The sequence below is a fragment of the Festucalex cinctus genome, chromosome 11, assembly GCF_051991245.1.
Source record: "Festucalex cinctus isolate MCC-2025b chromosome 11, RoL_Fcin_1.0, whole genome shotgun sequence".
Taxonomy (NCBI): Eukaryota; Metazoa; Chordata; class Actinopteri; order Syngnathiformes; family Syngnathidae; genus Festucalex; species Festucalex cinctus.
The window spans coordinates 7,279,979-7,298,602 of NC_135421.1; the positions used below are offsets into that span (position 1 = coordinate 7,279,979).

Sequence of the window (18,624 nt, forward strand, 5' to 3'; positions counted from 1 at the left end):
CTGCTTGAAAAAAATGCTGGCAGGCTGCATCGGCCAGGCGTGCAACATCACTGCGCCGGTGCCGTGATATGTCAATCATTTGGCGTCTGCTGGGTCCAATCACATTTCAGCAGGGGCACGTGCCACCCCGGCCCCCCCTCTGGCTCCGCCATTGGATGCCGATACCGATTTTTAAGCAGAAAAAAAAAAACAGATTACCGATTAATCTGCGGCTTATTTAAAAATATATATAATGAATAAAATTACCTCCCTCCCCAATTCCTTTTCAATGGGTGTCACTTGCGCACAAACTTTCACTGTTAAGATTCTCTGCTTTGAATGACAAGTTCACAGTATGACCTTATCTCAAAAAAAAAAAAAAAATCATGACGTATACTAGGTTATTGTATAGATATATGTGTCAATAATAAAACCACTTACTTGTTTACAACTGCTGTAAAGCATTAACCTTTTTATTTTGTGTATTTTTATCTTGTGTTAATTTCACAAGTCTTGGGACTTACTGGACTAACCTGGGAACTCGGGGATTGTATTTCGTGCCATGTCATATGGAAATATTTGGATTTTTGTATCCTTGAATTTTGTGCAAAAAATAAAAATAAAAATAAATAATCTTTGAATCCTTGAAATATCAACTTTAAATATAACGTGAAATGACAATGACAAAATATTATATATATAATTAGAATAGAATAAACTAAAATAACAGCAACTGGAAAAAACGGTAAGAACAAATAGTGACTATTCTTATGCGTTTTGGCCTCTTGGGGGCAGTGTAGTGCCGTGCAACCATGGCGTACACGCTTAAAGCGAGTACAGAAGAAAGTTGTGATTGAATTCTGTTAAAATAACTCAATGTTCACACATTGGGAAGAATTTGTGCCTTTGCGTAGTGTTATCTGTGGGTATGAGTTTCCACAAGATTTGTGAGTATATTCGTTATTTGAAGGAAAAACACTTTCCGAAGTCAATGCTAGCATTGGAATGGGATCCCCCCCCCTTCGCTTTTAGCATTAGCGCTAGGCTAGTGATGTTTTAAAAACGAAGCATATTTTGTATTTAAATATACAGAGGATGTAATTCTTAAAGTCATGTGTTTAGTATTACAGTTAACTCCATCTGTGGCGTCAAACAGCTTAAAGGACGCTTAGGGACAACAGAATAACCAGAATAACATACACTGGTGGTTATTAACTCTTTGTCTGCCACGTTCGGCAATTGCCGAACCCTACAAACAGACCGTATAGCACCGCCGACGGGAATTGCCGAAAACTATGCTTTTAATGGGAATTTACAGAGGATAGCCTTGACCAGCAGTGGTTGCAGTTGTAAACTGATCCTGTACTGTAATGCATAACTATGACCATTAGATGGCAGTGACCACTCTCTTTTGCGTCATCTCAACACACACCCAATGGGAAGAGGAGGGGGTGTGACGTTAGTGGCTACTCGTGGCTGGCTTCACGGGCTTCCGTGGATCCTAGATAACACGCAGCGAGTCAGACATTTTATGATCAGTCCAACTCATCATTGGAGGAGTGTAAACAATCCGGGCGTGAAGAATATGATTATACAGCAAATCAACATTGTCAGATCCAGCCAGAAATATGCTAAGGTAAGCGCTAACATGCTACAAGCTAGCTCGCTAACTAGCATTCACAAGTTCATCAAACGTTTGTGTAGAGGTGACAAACAGCATGTGTAACTCTGCTGATATACACAATAACAACTGTTGCCTAACTAATGTGAATGTATGTACAATTCACAGATCATGCATTTTGCTACAAGCTCCGTGCCCAATCGTCCGATCGTTCCGGCCCACTGCAGCTTAAAAAACAAAACAAAACAAAAAACTTCATTACACAGCTGCAATAAAATAAAATAAAAAACATTCTGAAAGTAAATATATATAAATATATGTATATTATTTACAGCTCAGAGAGCCAGGACTATAGCAACTCCCACCAGATCCAAGAAGAAAAGTAAATGCATACAGTATTTGCATCACACTGCTGCAAAATAAATAATTACAATATGATCATTTCAATTTGTATTTGCAGATCATTGCCTGAAAAATTCCGACTAGCATGAAGCGGGCATGAAGTCTTCCTTTTCACTGCAAGTTAGTTTGTCAAGATAGTCAAATTGTTATACTGTTTACTGTACATAAATTGTTTATTTGCCATCAAAAAACACTTTTTATTGTCAGTGTTAGTGTTTTATCGAAGGAAAGCACTCTTCAGGTGTTTGTGATGTACAAAAGAAAAAACAATAACAGCGGCAAAATCAATGATGTGCATGAAATACATCGTTTCACAAAAAGCCTCTTTTCTCAGACTTTTCATCCAAAAGACGGGATTTCGCTTAAACCAACCTGCTTTCTACTGCAGATTACGGAAAAGCGGAATAAGATAGAAACACACTTTTTTTTTTTGATGAAAGATGAAACTTAAATCTTTCATTTGGTAGTCTCCGTCTTTGCATAGTCCTAACACACAATTTTCTATGGGCCTTGAAACATCAGTCAAAATGCTCTAAATCAGCTGGCAGTATGAGGTGATCTTTTCTGAAAATGGCTGGCAGTCAAAGAGTTAATAGTCAAGAAGGCAATAACCCGTATTTGAAGCCGATATTCATTTTCAGTAAAAAGAGGGGAAAAAAATATTGGTGTCAAAAAATTTTAAAATACAAATGCAATCTTGAATTTGTTGTTAAATGTCTTAAAGCATTAATGGTTATTGAACATTTTTTCAGACTTTCAAAATGTGGAAGTTTTCCCAAGGTTAGCAGTACGCCTTGAAAATTTGGAACCTAAAAACACATTTCTTTGTTTGGTTCAGAAGGTTCCCAGCGTCAGCAGCATCTCATAAAGTTTACTGAAATTTTGAATAAATAGTTCTGAGATTAAAATGGTTTTACTTGACCTTTTATCGGCCATCAGATTTTGAAAAAAGGCCAATAACGATATCCGTCCAAATGCCCAATATCAGACTCTCCCTAATAAACACTGCTTAAACAACCGCAGGGAAAAGAACATTTTTCAACAATATATTTGCCTGCAATACACATGATGCAACATGTTTTTGTTTCTCTATGACATGAGGATCAATTACACAGGAGGAACTAATGGACTTTGACTCGTGCAATTTGCAAAAGCACAAACAGGTATGGGGCCCACTGACTTTGTGACATTTGTGTTTTCTTTGTATTTATTCATTAAGCTTCAAGCAGTTATGTTACAATTTGACCTCGCAGGGAAAACACTACCTGGCCAGTTATCCCTGCCGCTCCCCATTTCAAACGGTGTCACTTAAACAGTTACCCTATATTTGCACTTTGTTTACATTTAAATTGGGGAAAAAGTGGCTTAAATATTGTGTGCAGTAAATATGCTGTTATTCCAAAGCACCACTCAAAAATATATTGTTCAGTAATTATTACCCATATCGTCAAAAATATTATCACCGCAAATGTGCTTGAAATATTGTGATATAATTTTTAAGGTGGGTGCTGTATTAAGAATACATATATGATAAGTCATCTTTATTTATATAGCGCTTTCAAACAGCCTCAGCTGTCACAAAGCGCTTTACAGAAACACAATTATAAAATCCATTCAATTAATTGATTTCTACACTGATTCAGAGGAATTGTCCCACACTGTTGTCAAATTTATGATTGAAATACAATGACACCCCCCACACATGTCCACAGCTGGCGATTGGTCTGCCTGCGCCTCCATCAAATGCACCAAAATCAAGTTAATATCACCTGCGTTTCAAAGCACACGTCCTTTTAGACAGTCTCGACTTTAGTCTACTTTTTGTGACTAAACTGGCGATGCGTTGATGGGCACAGCAGCTCCAGCACGCTGTGTGACGCTTCAACGCCCAGGGACGCACAGCGTGCCCACCAAAAATCACAAATACGCTAGACTAACCTTTGTCCTGACCCGAAAATTGAGACCTGCCCACCTTAAGATCAAACGTAGTCTACCTTCTGTTCCTAAAGTGCCAGATGTGCTGGAGGTGCGGCAGCTGAGGCCGCCAGAACGCTAAGCAATGGCCCCTAACAGCGCATAATTGTGTTGCACCACCTCAAAAATTGAGATGCGCCTGTTTTTACACCGCAAGCATGTCTATGAAAATAGAGCCCCTAGTGTTGTGCCATCACTATCAACAAGTACAGCAAGTTTCATTCAAACCAAAAACTGCTTGAATAAAAACCCACCGGGTGATTTGGCACCATAAATAGTAAATACTCAAATACACTAGGTCACGCCCAACCCAGTGTGACAAAATAAATTAGCAACTTATAAGATTACGGACTTAGGATATTGTCAAATTACTTTGTGGTTTAACTCATTGTTGTAAATACTGGTTTGTCCTCCTCATACAGTACAATGTAATTTTCACTTAACTGTTATTGTACCACTTGTTTTTACTCTGAATCTGGCTGTCCTGTTTTTCTTTAAGACTATAAAAAAAAAAACTGCCCGAAGAAACTAATACATAAATGAGAGCACCTTGCATTGTCATGCAAGACGAAAAAAAGATGCATTGCTCAGACAGAAATGGTCAACTTCAGAATTGAGAAAACTGGAAATGATAGTGGAAGCTAATAGTACAAGGGTTTTTGCTCAATTGAATGTGCATTGCGCCCCCCCCCCCCCCCCCCTCAAAAAAAAAAATACAATGGTGAAAACTGGTACTAGTTAGCCTCAAGCACAACATGAGTAATCCAGTGTGTCTGTTCTAAAAATGTGACACTGTGACTCAAAATGCATTAAAAATTGTGGCGATCTATCTATATTTTCTGTGGTTCAAGTGATCATGATTGGAAAGGTGCACACAAATTTTGGTGATGTCTGATGCTGGTTTTTGAACGTGAAAAGCTTTTTTTACATTAAACATTTTGGACTGTCCCATTGGAAAATATGGAAAGCAGGGTGACAGTAGACAGCAGTTGAAAACCACTGCATTAGATGCACAGTAATGCTGTGAGCCTGTGGCAGACTGACAGAAGCAGATATTTGCAGGAGTGATGGTGTGAATGGATTCGGGCAAAACGTTTGGCGGCTGTTCGGGTTTTAAACACACATTATTGTGACGGTGCATGCAAAGCAGACGTTCACTTCCAATCCAAGCGTTCAGTAAATGGATGGATGGATGAGTTAGTAGCCTAATCATGATGCGAGTCGCTACTTTATAAACACCAACACAGGCAGCGATAACAAGCAGAGACTAATCTGTACCCACGGTGTGAATAAAAAAATATATATATCTGATTAAGATGATGCAGTGCAGTCGTGGATTTTGTTGTATGACATCTCCTCGCCAGAAGTTCATTCGTTGACAGTTCGTTCCATTCTGGTGAGGCGATTAGCGGACTAGCTAGCTACCCTGCTAGCCTGCGAGCGGCTAATACCCGTTTAAGTAAAAATGTCTTACTTACCGGGTAACAATCAATAGGGACGTAAGATGTGGAAAATAATTCTGCACGCACGTTTAGCGTGCTGACATCATGGCTCGCAGAGTTGAAGATGGCGATGTCCTACGCCGAACGGTCACAGAACGATGGGCTGGTTCCGTTAGCGACGTTACTAGGCTGCTAATGCTAGTCTGCCGCTGTTTGGCCGCTCGATCCGGCCTGAGCCGCGGACCGACCGTCTGAAGCTTCCCTCCTGAACTGCTGCCGCTCCTCGATCGCGCTGTAATCGTGTTCTTTCAGCATTGGTGGATAAGGAACCGTCTGACAATCGCATGCGGTACAGCATGCATAAAAAGAAAACTGCAATTAAGCACGATTGCCGGATCACACTGCCCGAACACGTACAGCAGCTAAGCATATGTTGTTGTTGTTGTTTTTGTCACAGACTCACAGTATTTATTTATTCTGATCCTACAAACTAGCAATCAACGCATAATCTCTCGTTAGCATCCTTTCAATGGAATGTGTGTTTTATTTATAATATACCTCATTCCCTCCTTCCTGACAACAGTTGAATACTTTTTCATCTGTTATTCAGATACTAATAACACTAAATTAGATTGTTTTATTTTAATTTTTTTTTAAAGCTTCCTCTTGCTTTAGCACACAAATAAATCTGTAACACTAATCATTTTATTGTGACGTTGACTTCAGGTTCAGGTGTCATGAAGTCATTAGCCTCAGGCTTCACATATTTTTCCATCCTGCACTGTGATTATTTACTTGTTTTCAATGCAAACATGAAATATATCTCTCTTCTGTGAAATTTAGTTTAAACATGGCTTGTGCCATGCACCCTTTCATTGGAATTAGGTCTGGGCTCTCTGACTCAGCTATTGCAAAATTCGGTAGGCCGTGCACAGGGTTGGAAGGGTTACTTTAATTATGTATTAGAATTACTTATCTGTTTAAAATGTTGTTAGTTGCATAATGTTAAAGTAATGTAACTTGATTACTTTTAAAGAGACAGTGTGTGGAATTTAGTGCCATACTGCCATCTAGTGGTGAACTAAAAGTATGCAATAACCTATGTTCGAAGGAATAAGCCCTGGATGCAGAGAATAGTTCGAGGCGTGCCGCCACGCGGGGTGGACCTAAATGTTTGACCTCACCCACGTAGATTTTTTACCTTGAAGCACCTTCTTCTTTCTTTGTTGATAAACTATTGCCCTGGCAGCTTTGTGTTGCATCTTATAACATCCTATAGTTATAACCCTAACCCTACCACATCACGATTACAGTATTCTTTGAACATTTTGAACAACATGTAGTACTGCACTTCGACCTCTTCCGTCAAACCAATGGGGTATATGCCACGGAAGAGACGGGACCTGATTTTGCACATCAGTTTATTTCCGGTCCGGGTTGCGAACACGCAACCGAGGGGCACAAAGTCGGAAGCACAATTATTTTTGACGCAGCCCACATGTCACAAACCGAACCGGAAACAAACTGATGTGCAAAAAACAGTCCCGCCTCTTCCGTGGCATGTATCCCATTCTTTAGCTCTGCCCCAGCTGACTGAGGGTTGAGTGTTTGTAATTTTCGATGCTCCATGTTTTTTTTTTGTTTAAAAAAAAAAAAAAAAAAAAAGAACTCCACATCCTAAAACGGTGCATCATTAAATCTGCAAATTTTGTTGTTAAAAAAAATAAATAAATGTTGAAACCATTTTGTAAAATCCGTGTGGGCGGAGTCAAACATTAAAGTCCAACGTGCGAGGCGGCACGCCTTGAACTGCACTCGCAAACCGACCACCAATTCTACGTTCGTCCATCCATCCATTTTGGTGACCTCTCATACTTCACAAGGGTCGCAGGGGTGCTGGAGCCTATCCCAGCTGGCTTCGGGCAGTAGGCGGGGTACACCTTGAACTGGTCGCCAGCCAATCACAGGGCACACAGAGACGAAAAACCACAAACACTCACAAGCACACCTAGGGATAATTCAGACCCACCCAATTAACCTGCCATGCATGTCTTTGGAATATGGGAGGAGACCGGAGTACCCGGAGAAAACCCAAGCAGGCACGGAGAGAACATGCAAACTCCATCCAGGAAGGCCGAAGCCTGGACTCAATCTTACGCCCTCAGTACTGGGAGGCGGACGTGCTAACCAGTCGTTCACTGTGCCGCCCTCCTATGTTCATGTCCCTATTTACTTTAGCAAATGGCTCTCAGAGACTTTTTTTTTTTCAGGTCTTAGTCTCCTTTATATACTGTACCTCCATATTTTCATACATCTTGTTGAGATGTACAATTTTGATGATAATATATGATAATATTTATAGGAGGTGCTAGTGAGTCTTTTTTTTTTTTTAATCTCAACTCAACTTTATTTATAAAGCACTTTTAAGTAACCAACGCTGCATACAATTTGCTGTTCATAGAACTTTGCGGAACGAGGCCACAAGCCAGCCATCTTGTGGTGCTTCGTTACTAAATGTTGCTATTCGTCGATGAACAGTTACCAATCCTTGTCCATGTTTTACGCTAGGATTCCTGAATTGAGTAATGTATGAGAGCCTTGCAGAGAATGAACTTTACTGACTGGATCGATCATTCAGAGTAGACAGCAAACCAAACAAAAAAAAACATCAATGATAGAACTACATTCTGGCCAGGAGTGATCAGAATAAGTGATGGTAGTGCGACACTGAAACGGATGACTACTGATGGGCAGATGAAACATTTTAAAGCCTTGAAGCATTCCATCCAACTGGTTCACAAAAAGGTGCAGTTCATGGGGCTTCATGTGCGCACAAAATTAAAAAAAAGGTCATAATACAGTTGGAGAACAACAAAAACTTGGAATTGGAATTTTAAAAAAGCTTGAATCTAGTATGAAGTAATGAAACATGATTGAGTTGCACCAGTTGTAACATTTCACAAAATAGGCACATGATGCGTAATATCTTGGAGAGAGTTGCTGGTTTTTAGGAGACTTGACATAGAATAGCCTAATGAATATAAAATTTGATGAACTTGTGTTTTTCTAAAATATTTACACATACTGTACTTTTTAAATATATTTGAAAATCTCACATACCCCCGGAGTGCCTTCATGTACCGTACCCCCATTTGAGAACGACTGACTTGTATGCCACCTTTAGCAAAGGTTATTTCTGACCAACCTTTACAAAAGGAAATTACCCACAATTCAAAGCAAGATTTAAAACAACAGGGAACCGATGTAGTTGACAGAGTATGCAAAGACGATTGAATTGTACATTCAAGACTTAAAAATAATGTTTAAAAAAAAACACTCATTTAATAAAAATAGTAATAAACTTTTTTTTTTACAAGTGGATGGTTAAATGATACCAACACTATAAAAAATCCTAAAATAATAGAATTTCAATATGTATTTTATTTGATTTTACAAATGTTTCCTATATTTTTAAACCATCTTTTCGTTTTCAAAAATCTTATATGCTGAATGTAAAATAACATGAAATACATTATAAAAACGGGCGGCACGGTAGTCGAGTGGTTAGCACGTCCGCTTCCCAGTTCTGAGGTCTCCGGTTCGAGTCCAGGCTCGAACCTTCCTGGGTGGAGTTTGCATGTTCTCCCCATACCCGCGTGGGTCTTCTCCGGGTACTCCGGTCTCCTCCCACATTCCAAAGACATGCATGGCAGGTTAATTGGGCGCTCCAAATTGTCCCTAGGTGTGCTTGTGAGTGTGGATGGTTGTTCGTCTCTGTGTGCCCTGCGATTGGCTGGCAACCAGTCCAGGGTGTCCCCCGCCTACTGCCCAGAGCCAGCTGAGATAGGCGCCAGCAGCCCCCGCGACCCTTGTGAGGAATAAGCGGTCAAGAAAATGGATGGATGGATGGACATTATAAAAACATATCCATCCATTTTCTTAACCACTTATTCCTCACAAGGGTGGCGGGGATACTGGAGCCTTTCCCAGCCAGCAGGCGGGGTATACCCTGAAACCCGTCGCCTGTCACTTTCTGCTTTGTTCTCGCAAGCTTTTATACTAGCTCTTCCCACTAGCCGTTCTTGTTAGCCACTCCAGCCTATCGCTCCAACTAACTCCCGCTAGCCGCTCTTGTTAGCTGCTCTGGCTAATTCACGATAGCTGCCAAGTCGCCGTTGCTTGCCGAGATGCTCATTTACTCACGCAAAATAATTGGTGGTTAGGGTTGAGAAATGTGGTCTCTCTGAGCCACCGTGGCTGTGTCCGAATGTGCACCCTACTCCCTATATAGTGCCCTACTGAGGGGTCACGCCATTTTGTAGTGGTGTCTGAATGTCCAGGGAGCGAAAATGTAGGGCACTCAAAATTACCCACAATGCACTCTGAAAAGTAGTGAATATTGATGTTCGCTCAACCGGGTAGATATAAACTACAATGCATTGTGAGTATGAAAAAACATGGTGCTAGTGACAGCGAAAGCGTGAGAATCAGTGATATGGAAATAATTAATGCGTTTTAGTTGAAAATACTGCGATTGGCTGGCAACCAGTTCAGGGTATCCCCCGCCTACTGCCCAGAGCCAGCTGAGATAGGCGCCAGCAGCCCCCGCGACCCTTGTGAGGAATAAGCGGTCAAGAAAATGGATGGATGGATAGTTGAAAAATATTTACAACAAATGAACAAAAGTACAGTTTTAAAACATTTTCATTCACAATAAACAGTCGGAGATTAGTTACGGTGGTAGCGTGATATGCGACAAGGAGAAAGTAGCGAGCTGAGTAGTCCAAATCGACAAACAGAATGAGGGCACTACATTAAGCCACAATAGTGCGGGGCTATGTAGTGAATAAGGGGTTAGGGGATAAGGGTGGGCATTCGGCCAACCCGTGGGCGTGCTCCTGTGTACTTCTAATGCTATTCTTTGACTGCTAGATGGCGCTAAGGACTACACACTGGGTCTTTAATTTTAATAATATATAATTAGTTACAATACAGGTAGCACAGTGGATAACTGGTTAGCATGTCCGCCTCCCAATGTGAAGGTCGTGAGTACGGATCCGGGCTCCGGCCTTCCTGGGTGGAGTTATGGCATGTGAGTGCAATAATAAAATAAAATTAATTAATATTAACTTTATTACCGAAGACGAAGACCAACATAGATATACGATACAATATATACAAGATACAATATATGACATTGTTGCTGTTGTTTTAGTAGTTGTTGTTTCTTCTCCCACCCCCGACCCAACTCCCTCTTTATTTATTTATTTTAGGTCCAAGGAGTGGGTTTGGACTGGGTCAGATGTTTATATGTAAAGTTGATGTCTGTTTAGTGTTGTTAATTGCTCTGATTTTTATTTTTTTATTGACAGTTGGGAGCCGACAACATGATGGTGAGCAGGCAGGGAAGAAAAAAAAATCTCTCCTGCCACCTGGTGGTATAACAAGGTGGTATAACAAGGAATGCGTGATTCATTTAGAAAGGGCATTTGCCGCCCATTTGATACAAAGAATGTCTCGGACAACTAGACACGATAGGTAAAAGTGGCCTACAATATCATCATCATCATCCAAACCGCTTTCACAAGGGTAAAAGTTTTTTTTTTTTTTTTTTTTTTTTTTTTTTTTTAATTGAATTAAACATCAGTAGCTAGTAATAGTAATATATAATCATACAAAAGACATACACTTGATTGTGTCTTACAATGTACAGTATGCCATAATTTCAGTGGCATAAACATGAACATTGGATGATTGTACAGTGTGTAATATTTATTGCTGCATTCATTGTAGAAATTTTCTCACAGTTCTAATACATTTGTCATAAAAAGATAAAACTGTAATCATGCTAAGGCAAAGAAAGAGCGCTTGTAAACAGTATGGTATCATGTATAATGTGCCAGCAGTTGTAAGAACCATGAAATAAATCCTAAAATATTGTGTTAACACTTATTAGACATATTTTTTTTAAATCAATATGAAGTCAAAGTAGTAATAACACATTAATAAACCGTGACTTTTAGTACATGTACTTTCTCATTTTTGATTTACAAATTCAAAAAAAAAAAAAAAAAAAAAAAAAAAAAAAAAAAAAAAGGTTAAAAAGTGTGTATCTCAGCACAGAAGTTACCATTGACACATGAGTTAATTACTGAGCCAAAGAATCTCAGATGCCAGCCTGAAACAAACTACAATTGTACAAATAAATGCTTTTCCCTCTCATGGAGTTGACAAAATAAATTGGCCAGCATTTTACACAACAGTTTGCAATAATAACAAGATTTTTTTTGTTTTTTTGGGGGCACATTCGACTGTTGTATTATTTCAAGGTCAAAGGCGGTGTTATAGAATAAAGACACTTAAAGTAACAGCCGGAGAATGTTTCCCATCGCATTAAGATGGCTTACTGGCCACTCAGTCAAGCAGACACACTTCTTTATCTCTGACCCGTCATCAACCACGTGGTCCAAACTCAGAGCTCAACGGTGCGCAAGTGTTTTCCCGCCGAGACGGCTTTGATCACACTGGCGGGTAAACACTCCGACTTCTCCGTCGTGCTGCCACAACACGACCAGTGCGGCTTTCCAGGATGACCCTTGTGGCTGTGACCGCACCCTTGAAATCCTCCTGCACACTCAAACACAGCGTTGTCAAATCAAATCAACAGTTCACATGAGCAGACTGAAAACGCCCCCCCAAACTATTAAACAAAGAAGACAAGATGGACGCCATAGCACTAAATCATATGAGCTTTGTGGTTGTAATGTCTATCTGCACCAGGACCCAAACTATTTACGTCATCAAAAATAGATTATATGTTGTTGATTGTGAAAGGATCACTGTAATGTTCGAGTCTCTTCGTACCGGGCATAGTTCCTGGACAGCCGCACCGAGCCTCCTTGGATCCTCCACTGGAGCAGAAGGAACAGCAGTGGAACATTCCGGTGTGATGCCTCAGCTTTTTTGTCACGTTCAAAACAAACGGAGAGCCCTACAGGACAGGACAGGATACAAGTCACTCTATGAACCAAACTAGTATTGATGCTAAAAGGCAGCAAGGTGTTGGGTTGCTGACCTCAGCTCCTTAGGCTAATTTATTATGAAAACAAAAAAAAACAAAAAACAGGGTTCTGGCTATGATGTTGTATAACATTCCTTTGTTCACATTTACCTTTTATGAGTTTCTCACTACTCTTTTCCATATATTTTATAGCATATCGTCGCTGCTATGTGAAAAACACATGTCCAATTTTGACATCTTTTGCATTTTTATGTTTTTTGGGATGAAACTGAATGCAGACGTCCCAAAAACAAAACAAAAAAAAAGGAAACAAGTGTTATTGACATAGCATTGATAATATACAGCATACAAAACAACAGAATTTTAATTTTCATCCCAGGTTAAAAAAAAAAAAAAAAACAGAAAAAAAACCTGTACATTCACTTGGGTTCATGTACCTTCACATGTTGAGCTTTGACACAAACCCAGACGGAGTACATTCCTGCCTCGTTTGGTGTGTAGGAAACTTTGTAAGAGCCGTCATTGTTGTCCAGCACTGTGCATTCCACCATGCTAAAAGAAAAAATACAAGTTCCTTTAACAAAATGGCACATATGTCAAAACCAACATGAACTACTCTTAGCATTGCTTTAACCCTTTATAGCCAGTAGTGCCGGTCTTCTGTGACCTCCCTCAGCCAACACAGGTGAGGATCGTTATCATGCTTCATGCCAAACTTGCTGATTAGTTGATTGTTTGAATCACCTGTGTTGACTCAGGGAGACATGGAAAACACCCTGGTCCCCGAGGACCAGGGTTGAGAACCACTGGCTTAATACATCTCACAGAATTTCACAGCAATCTCCACATACTAAACAAACATGCAAATGAGAGTGATTGAATGTTTTGCATGTTGATCAAGTTTTAGTCATTGTTTCAGTTCAGGTTAGCAGTAGTCAGTCGTGTTCTGCCACACAGAAGCAGCCTGGCACCCATTGTTTACAAGCATTCTCAATCGGTCCGCCTAAGATGGCTGCACGGACAATCCATGTGTCCTCACCAGTTTTTCTTCTCCCTGTGGACGATGCTGACCAGGACGTGATCCCCGCCACGTGCCATCTGGTCCCCGGCGGAGTCTCTGCAAACCAGGGTGAAGTGAGCCTGCTGGCCCTCATTGGCCTGCTGGAGACCTGTGGACAAGCTAGGTGATGGGTGAGGCCCGGTGCAGTTTTCAAATTCAATTTGTAATTTATTATACTCGGGATTTGCTCCAAAGACCAAGTTCTTACAGATGACCTAATGTTGCCCCACAAAGCATGAAATACAATAAAGGGGAATAACAGAAACACGGAATGAGATCCAACCAATGAACCAGCCACCATTCCAAACCTTTATCATGACTGCTCACCTTCTCCATCTATAGTGCACTTGTTGGGGTCCAGGGCCTTAAAATGGATCACGCCCACGACTGGGAACCCGCTCAGATCACCTGCCTGCCCCCGCGGATCAAAGCGGATACTGCTGCCGTCGTCGGGGATGAGCGCCGCCAGCTGGCCATCACAGCTGCTCTCAGCCAGGCTGCTCAGCCTCCTCAGCGTCACGCCCTTAGTGCTGAGGATCTCGGCATGCGAGCCACAGCTCAGCAGCCTGTCGGCGAAGTCCACGCCGCCCCGGATGTCCGACAGAGCCTGCTGCAGCTGCGCTCGCTGCAGATGCAACTGGTTCCTGCCATATGAAAGGGGGAATGCCTCCCTAAATTAACAGCATTCAATTGCCGGAGTCCAACCCAAGACACGCTTAGGACCGCCGCCACATTTGAATAACATTTCGTGACGCATTTCATGCTCACAGCGTCTGCAGTGTCAAATAAGTAATTTTTATTTATTGATTGATATTTAAAAAAATTATTTTATGCTTTAATTTTGTATTTATTGCCACATTTATTTTTATATTTATTTTTTGAGTCTCATTTCTGATGTTTATACTTGATGTTTTACTTTTATGTATTTATGACTATACAGTATTTTGTTTTTATTTCCATTTATATATTTTCTTGTATTAAATTTTTTTATTACATTTTTATATCAGCTTTTATTTTTTCTGTTTTTTTTTGTTTTGTTTTTTTAAATTTAGGCATTGTTGGTCCTCCATAATCTGCACCAAAAAAATACATAAATATGAGAACAGAGCCTTTTTATTTATTGATATTTAATTCTATTTGTATATTTTAATTTTGTATTTATTGCCACATGTATTTTTGTATTTTTTTTAAGTCTCATTTCTGATGTTTGTATTTATTTGTACTCTTATTTATTTTTGAATATATGTATTCTGTTGTTTTTATTTTCATTTTATTATTTAATTTTTGAATTATACTTTTATATCACCTTTTATTTTCACTTTTATTTATTTAGGCATTTTTGGTCTTCCATAATCTGCGGCATCAAATACATAAATAAGAGAGCAGAGCCTTTTTATTAATTGAGATTTAATTCTATTTATATATTTTAATTTTATATTTATTGCCACATTTACTTTTTTAAAGTCTCATTTCAGATGTTTGAATTTATTTTTACCTAGCCACACGTTTAGCGCTATGGTTCGTGCGTGCCAACTATCTGCTGTCGGCTTTCCACCTCTCCGCAAGGAAAAAGGACAAATTACACAGGAATTTAAGACGAAAGCAGTAGAACTGAGGTATTGTATAACATAATATTTTCAATGATTTTATCGAAGGGTTTGGGCATGCACCGCATTAATAGCTTATTAGGACCGTTCGCCACTGTTTATAACAGTTTTCATTTTCACTTTTATTTATTTAGACATTTTTTGTCCTCCATGATCATCATACCTGCGTTGGAGGTGAAGCTCCTCCAGGCGACGTAGCAGGGCCAGGCAGTGAGCTTCCACCGCACTGACGTATCCTTGAGCAAATGTCCTCACCTCGCTGGCTGTGGCCTCCACTCTCATCTGCAAAGCCTCCTGGGAAACCTCCACCTGGAGAAGATGCATGTACATATTTACAAATGAAAGGGGAGGGGCCAAAGGCAACTTGTCACACCTTCTGCAGCGTCTGCTCCAGTTTTTGAAGGTGAGGTCGCAGGCGGACAGTGACCAGCGTCCTGATGCGGTCACTGTGGCAGCCAATGACTTTGTGGGCGGGACAGCAGCGGTGCTCCGAATGCAGCGTGGCGGCGCATTCCAGGCACACTGGCAGGTCGCAGGGCTGGCAGAAGAGGCGCAGCTCCTGGCCGGGATGGAGGGCACACAGGACGGGACGGCAGAGGCGACCCTGGGACTTGAGATCCTGCAATTGCTGAATGGAGTGAGACGCTGTACGCGTCTGACGTCTATGGACGACACCATCAATGGAGATCCGATTAGTGTGCATCAGGTGAGCCGTGGGAAATGATCCAATTACACCAATTCTAAAAATTGGTACGAATAGCCTATCCTTGGTACAGCGGCAGCAGCTATACGTGTGACCTAAAGTGATGGCATCGAAAGTTGGCAGTTTCACGCAAGTCTTCGCAGTGTTATGTATGTTAGCAACATAGCAGCATCTAAATCGTCCACAGCAGCCATCATTTATACCGTAAAAAGTCTTCTTTATTGTGTTGGTCAGTTATTAAATTCAAATGTATAATATCTGTTAAACTGTAGCAGCACAAATGAATGAAACAGATTATTTCCCCCACATTTTGTATGTGTTAACAGCATCTGCTGATTTAGCCACCATGTAGGCTACAAAGTGCAACATTGGCTACGCATTGGTTTCTGTTTTGTAGCCTGGACATTGCTCAATCCTTTTTTATTTATTTTTTGCCTATTCTCGTGACAGCTGGTCCACAACAGCTGTCAATCATTGTTCAAGTGCCGCGTTTGCCGTTTACTCAAAGTGGGAGATGATGCGTTTTCTATCCTGCCAAAATGGTTGCGCTTACGACCATTTTGGGATGCGTGACGTCAACGTCAGGATCTCTATGTCATGCTTAGACTTTTTGTAAACCTTAACCTGTGTTATTAAACAGTCACCAAATTACACGTGGTTAAAAAATACTTTGACGAATTTTGTACATATAATTCTAAAACTAAATTTGGGAAAGAGTCACCATCATTAAAATCTCTTCACTGAACAAAAGAATAATGACCTGAAATGTGTCATTTCATTTTTATCTCAGTGCTTTGTATTAATACTTAATGTTATGTAAATGTTTATGTTAGAAGTTGTGCTTTATTGTGTCTACGTTGATTCTTGATATTTAGTTGTTGTTTTTTTGAATAAAGCTTGTCTTTCAAAAAAAAAAAAAAAAAAAAAAAAAAAAAACGTCAACGCGGAAGTACTGAAGTAAATCGTCGTGAAAGAAGTACCTGTGCGCTTGAAAACAAAACTCGCACAAGTTGACACAGCAGACCTCACAGCGGCTCTCGGCCCGTCCTTCACCGCACAAGTCACACCCAAGCGTGCCGTTGCTAACCAGGGTCTCTAGAAACACGTCGTCCAACGCCAGGTGGTCGGTGCTCAGCCCGGCAGGCCCCGACAGCGGAAGGTCCACTTCGGAGTCACAGTCGGGGCAGAGAACCGTGACATTGACCCGTGCGGCTTTCTCTTTCGTAGTTCCTCCGTCCCCGCCCTCCTGTTCTGGGTCGTCCCGGTGGCGACCAGCGGCCACCGAGAACGGCTCTAACTGGCAGATACAGTCCAGACAGAAGGTGTGAAGGCATGGCATGATTTTAGGCTCTCGGAACAAACGGTTACACACGCTACAATACGCCCTGGTTTTCACCGGCTGTGCGTCTTGTGCGATTACCGAAGTTGTCAGCTGTTCCAGATCTTTTTCTTCTGACATTGTTGTTGCCAAATAAAAACAAAAAACAAACAAACTTCGGGACCAATTCGGTTCAAAAGAAGCCAATGCTGAAGACTCGAGTCATTGTTGTGTCCACAGTCACTTACATGAAACTTTGCTATCAAAATAAAAACACGTTTTTTACTTTTCACCTCATTAGTTTAAATCCCCACGGAATGCACTCCTTGGTGCTTTCATGCCTCCAGTGGGACATACGACACCTCTTCATTGGTGGGCCAATGGAAAGGCGCCAGGGTCTAGCAGGGGCGGCCCGAACACTTTTAGGGACCCTCATATTCACTGCAAACATGCCCAGACCGGCCCCATCTACTGGCAGGACTGAATTAAGTCAATTTTCTTACTGTATTTACACTGTAGTATTGCACACAACTGCTGACCTTTTCTAAATTAAGTTGTGTAGTTTTTTGATAATGATTTTATTTTGTTATATTTCATTTTAGTGGAACTAAGCTTAAGTTTTTATAAGCTTTGTTTTAATTTGTGGAGGCATTCTCAGTTTGACCTTTTAGGGTAAGATAGGAGTCACCGACCTTAGGAATATGCGATTTCTATGCATGAAATTGTAAATGAACGTGTCTTGTGACATAAATGCGAATGCGATAGGAATGCACATAGTGTGGGAGCCTGAGCCAATGTGACGCCCTTGGAAAGTTTCTTCTATGCCTCCCACCCCGGCAGTGATTATACATACATTTACAAAAACATATTTAAAATAAAAAAATTAAAAAAATGCCGATAGTTTCACAAAAAGAAAATCAAGACAAAACAAAACTGATAAATATTGTCTATTATACATATGCAATATTCAATAACGGTTGAACTGGGAAAGTTCAAATCAGAACATCCCATTCTAACGCGAGCAAAAATAAGCTCCTGTTAGCTTGTGGAGCATTGTCAAAAGCAAGATTTATCGCTACGAAAAGTGTCCAAATATGAAAAACATGATGCACTGCAAACTACGATCACATTACTAACATGCTTTGCAGCTGTATACTTCTTATTAAACTTGGTATATTTACATTATTAACTCAAGACATTACTGTCTCTCAGTAGGTTGCTGTGGCCTATTTTATTATCGTGTGGTATGTTCAATTATATGCCATGTTAGTTACAGCTCTGCTGCTTTCGGGATGGTAGTGAACCACAGTTTGTTACGGCTGCCCAACAATAACAGGACTAATGGACTGTTACATCAGCATTTTGGCGGTTGAACATGCAAAAAATTGCTTGGACAGGCCAGCAAAACAACAACAACAACAAAACAAAAAAACAGTCAATGGAAATACAATGTAGGCCGTTAAAATATATATATATATATATATATATATATATATA

At 40.5% G+C, this 18,624-nt stretch overlaps 2 protein-coding genes across 3 annotated transcripts in view; both read right to left on the bottom strand.

Moving 5' to 3' along the window:
* Window positions 1–5,835, bottom strand: part of man1a2 (mannosidase, alpha, class 1A, member 2) — a 95,673-nt gene extending 89,838 nt beyond the window's left edge. Inside the window, exon 1 of the mRNA XM_077537219.1 lies at window positions 5,455–5,835. The gene's annotated coding sequence lies outside the window, so the exon portion shown is untranslated. The remainder of the gene's footprint in view (window positions 1–5,454) is intronic.
* Window positions 5,836–11,169: 5,334 nt separating this feature from the next.
* Window positions 11,170–18,529, bottom strand: trim45 (tripartite motif containing 45). Of its 2 annotated transcripts, none has more exons than XM_077537148.1 (8): window positions 16,790–18,520; window positions 15,480–15,768; window positions 15,270–15,415; window positions 13,827–14,143; window positions 13,479–13,608; window positions 12,877–12,991; window positions 12,283–12,409; window positions 11,170–12,045 (listed from the first exon to the last, which is right to left on the bottom strand). In XM_077537148.1, the coding sequence occupies exons 1-8, from the start codon at window positions 17,266–17,268 to the stop codon at window positions 11,891–11,893; spliced, it is 1,758 nt and encodes a 585-aa protein (XP_077393274.1). In that variant the 5' UTR covers window positions 17,269–18,520; the 3' UTR covers window positions 11,170–11,890. The 2 variants fall into 2 exon arrangements, 1 of the variants encoding a protein (XP_077393274.1); XR_013287316.1 differs by having other exon boundaries at window positions 12,025–12,045; window positions 13,479–13,556; window positions 16,790–18,529.
* Window positions 18,530–18,624: the final 95 nt, after the last annotated feature.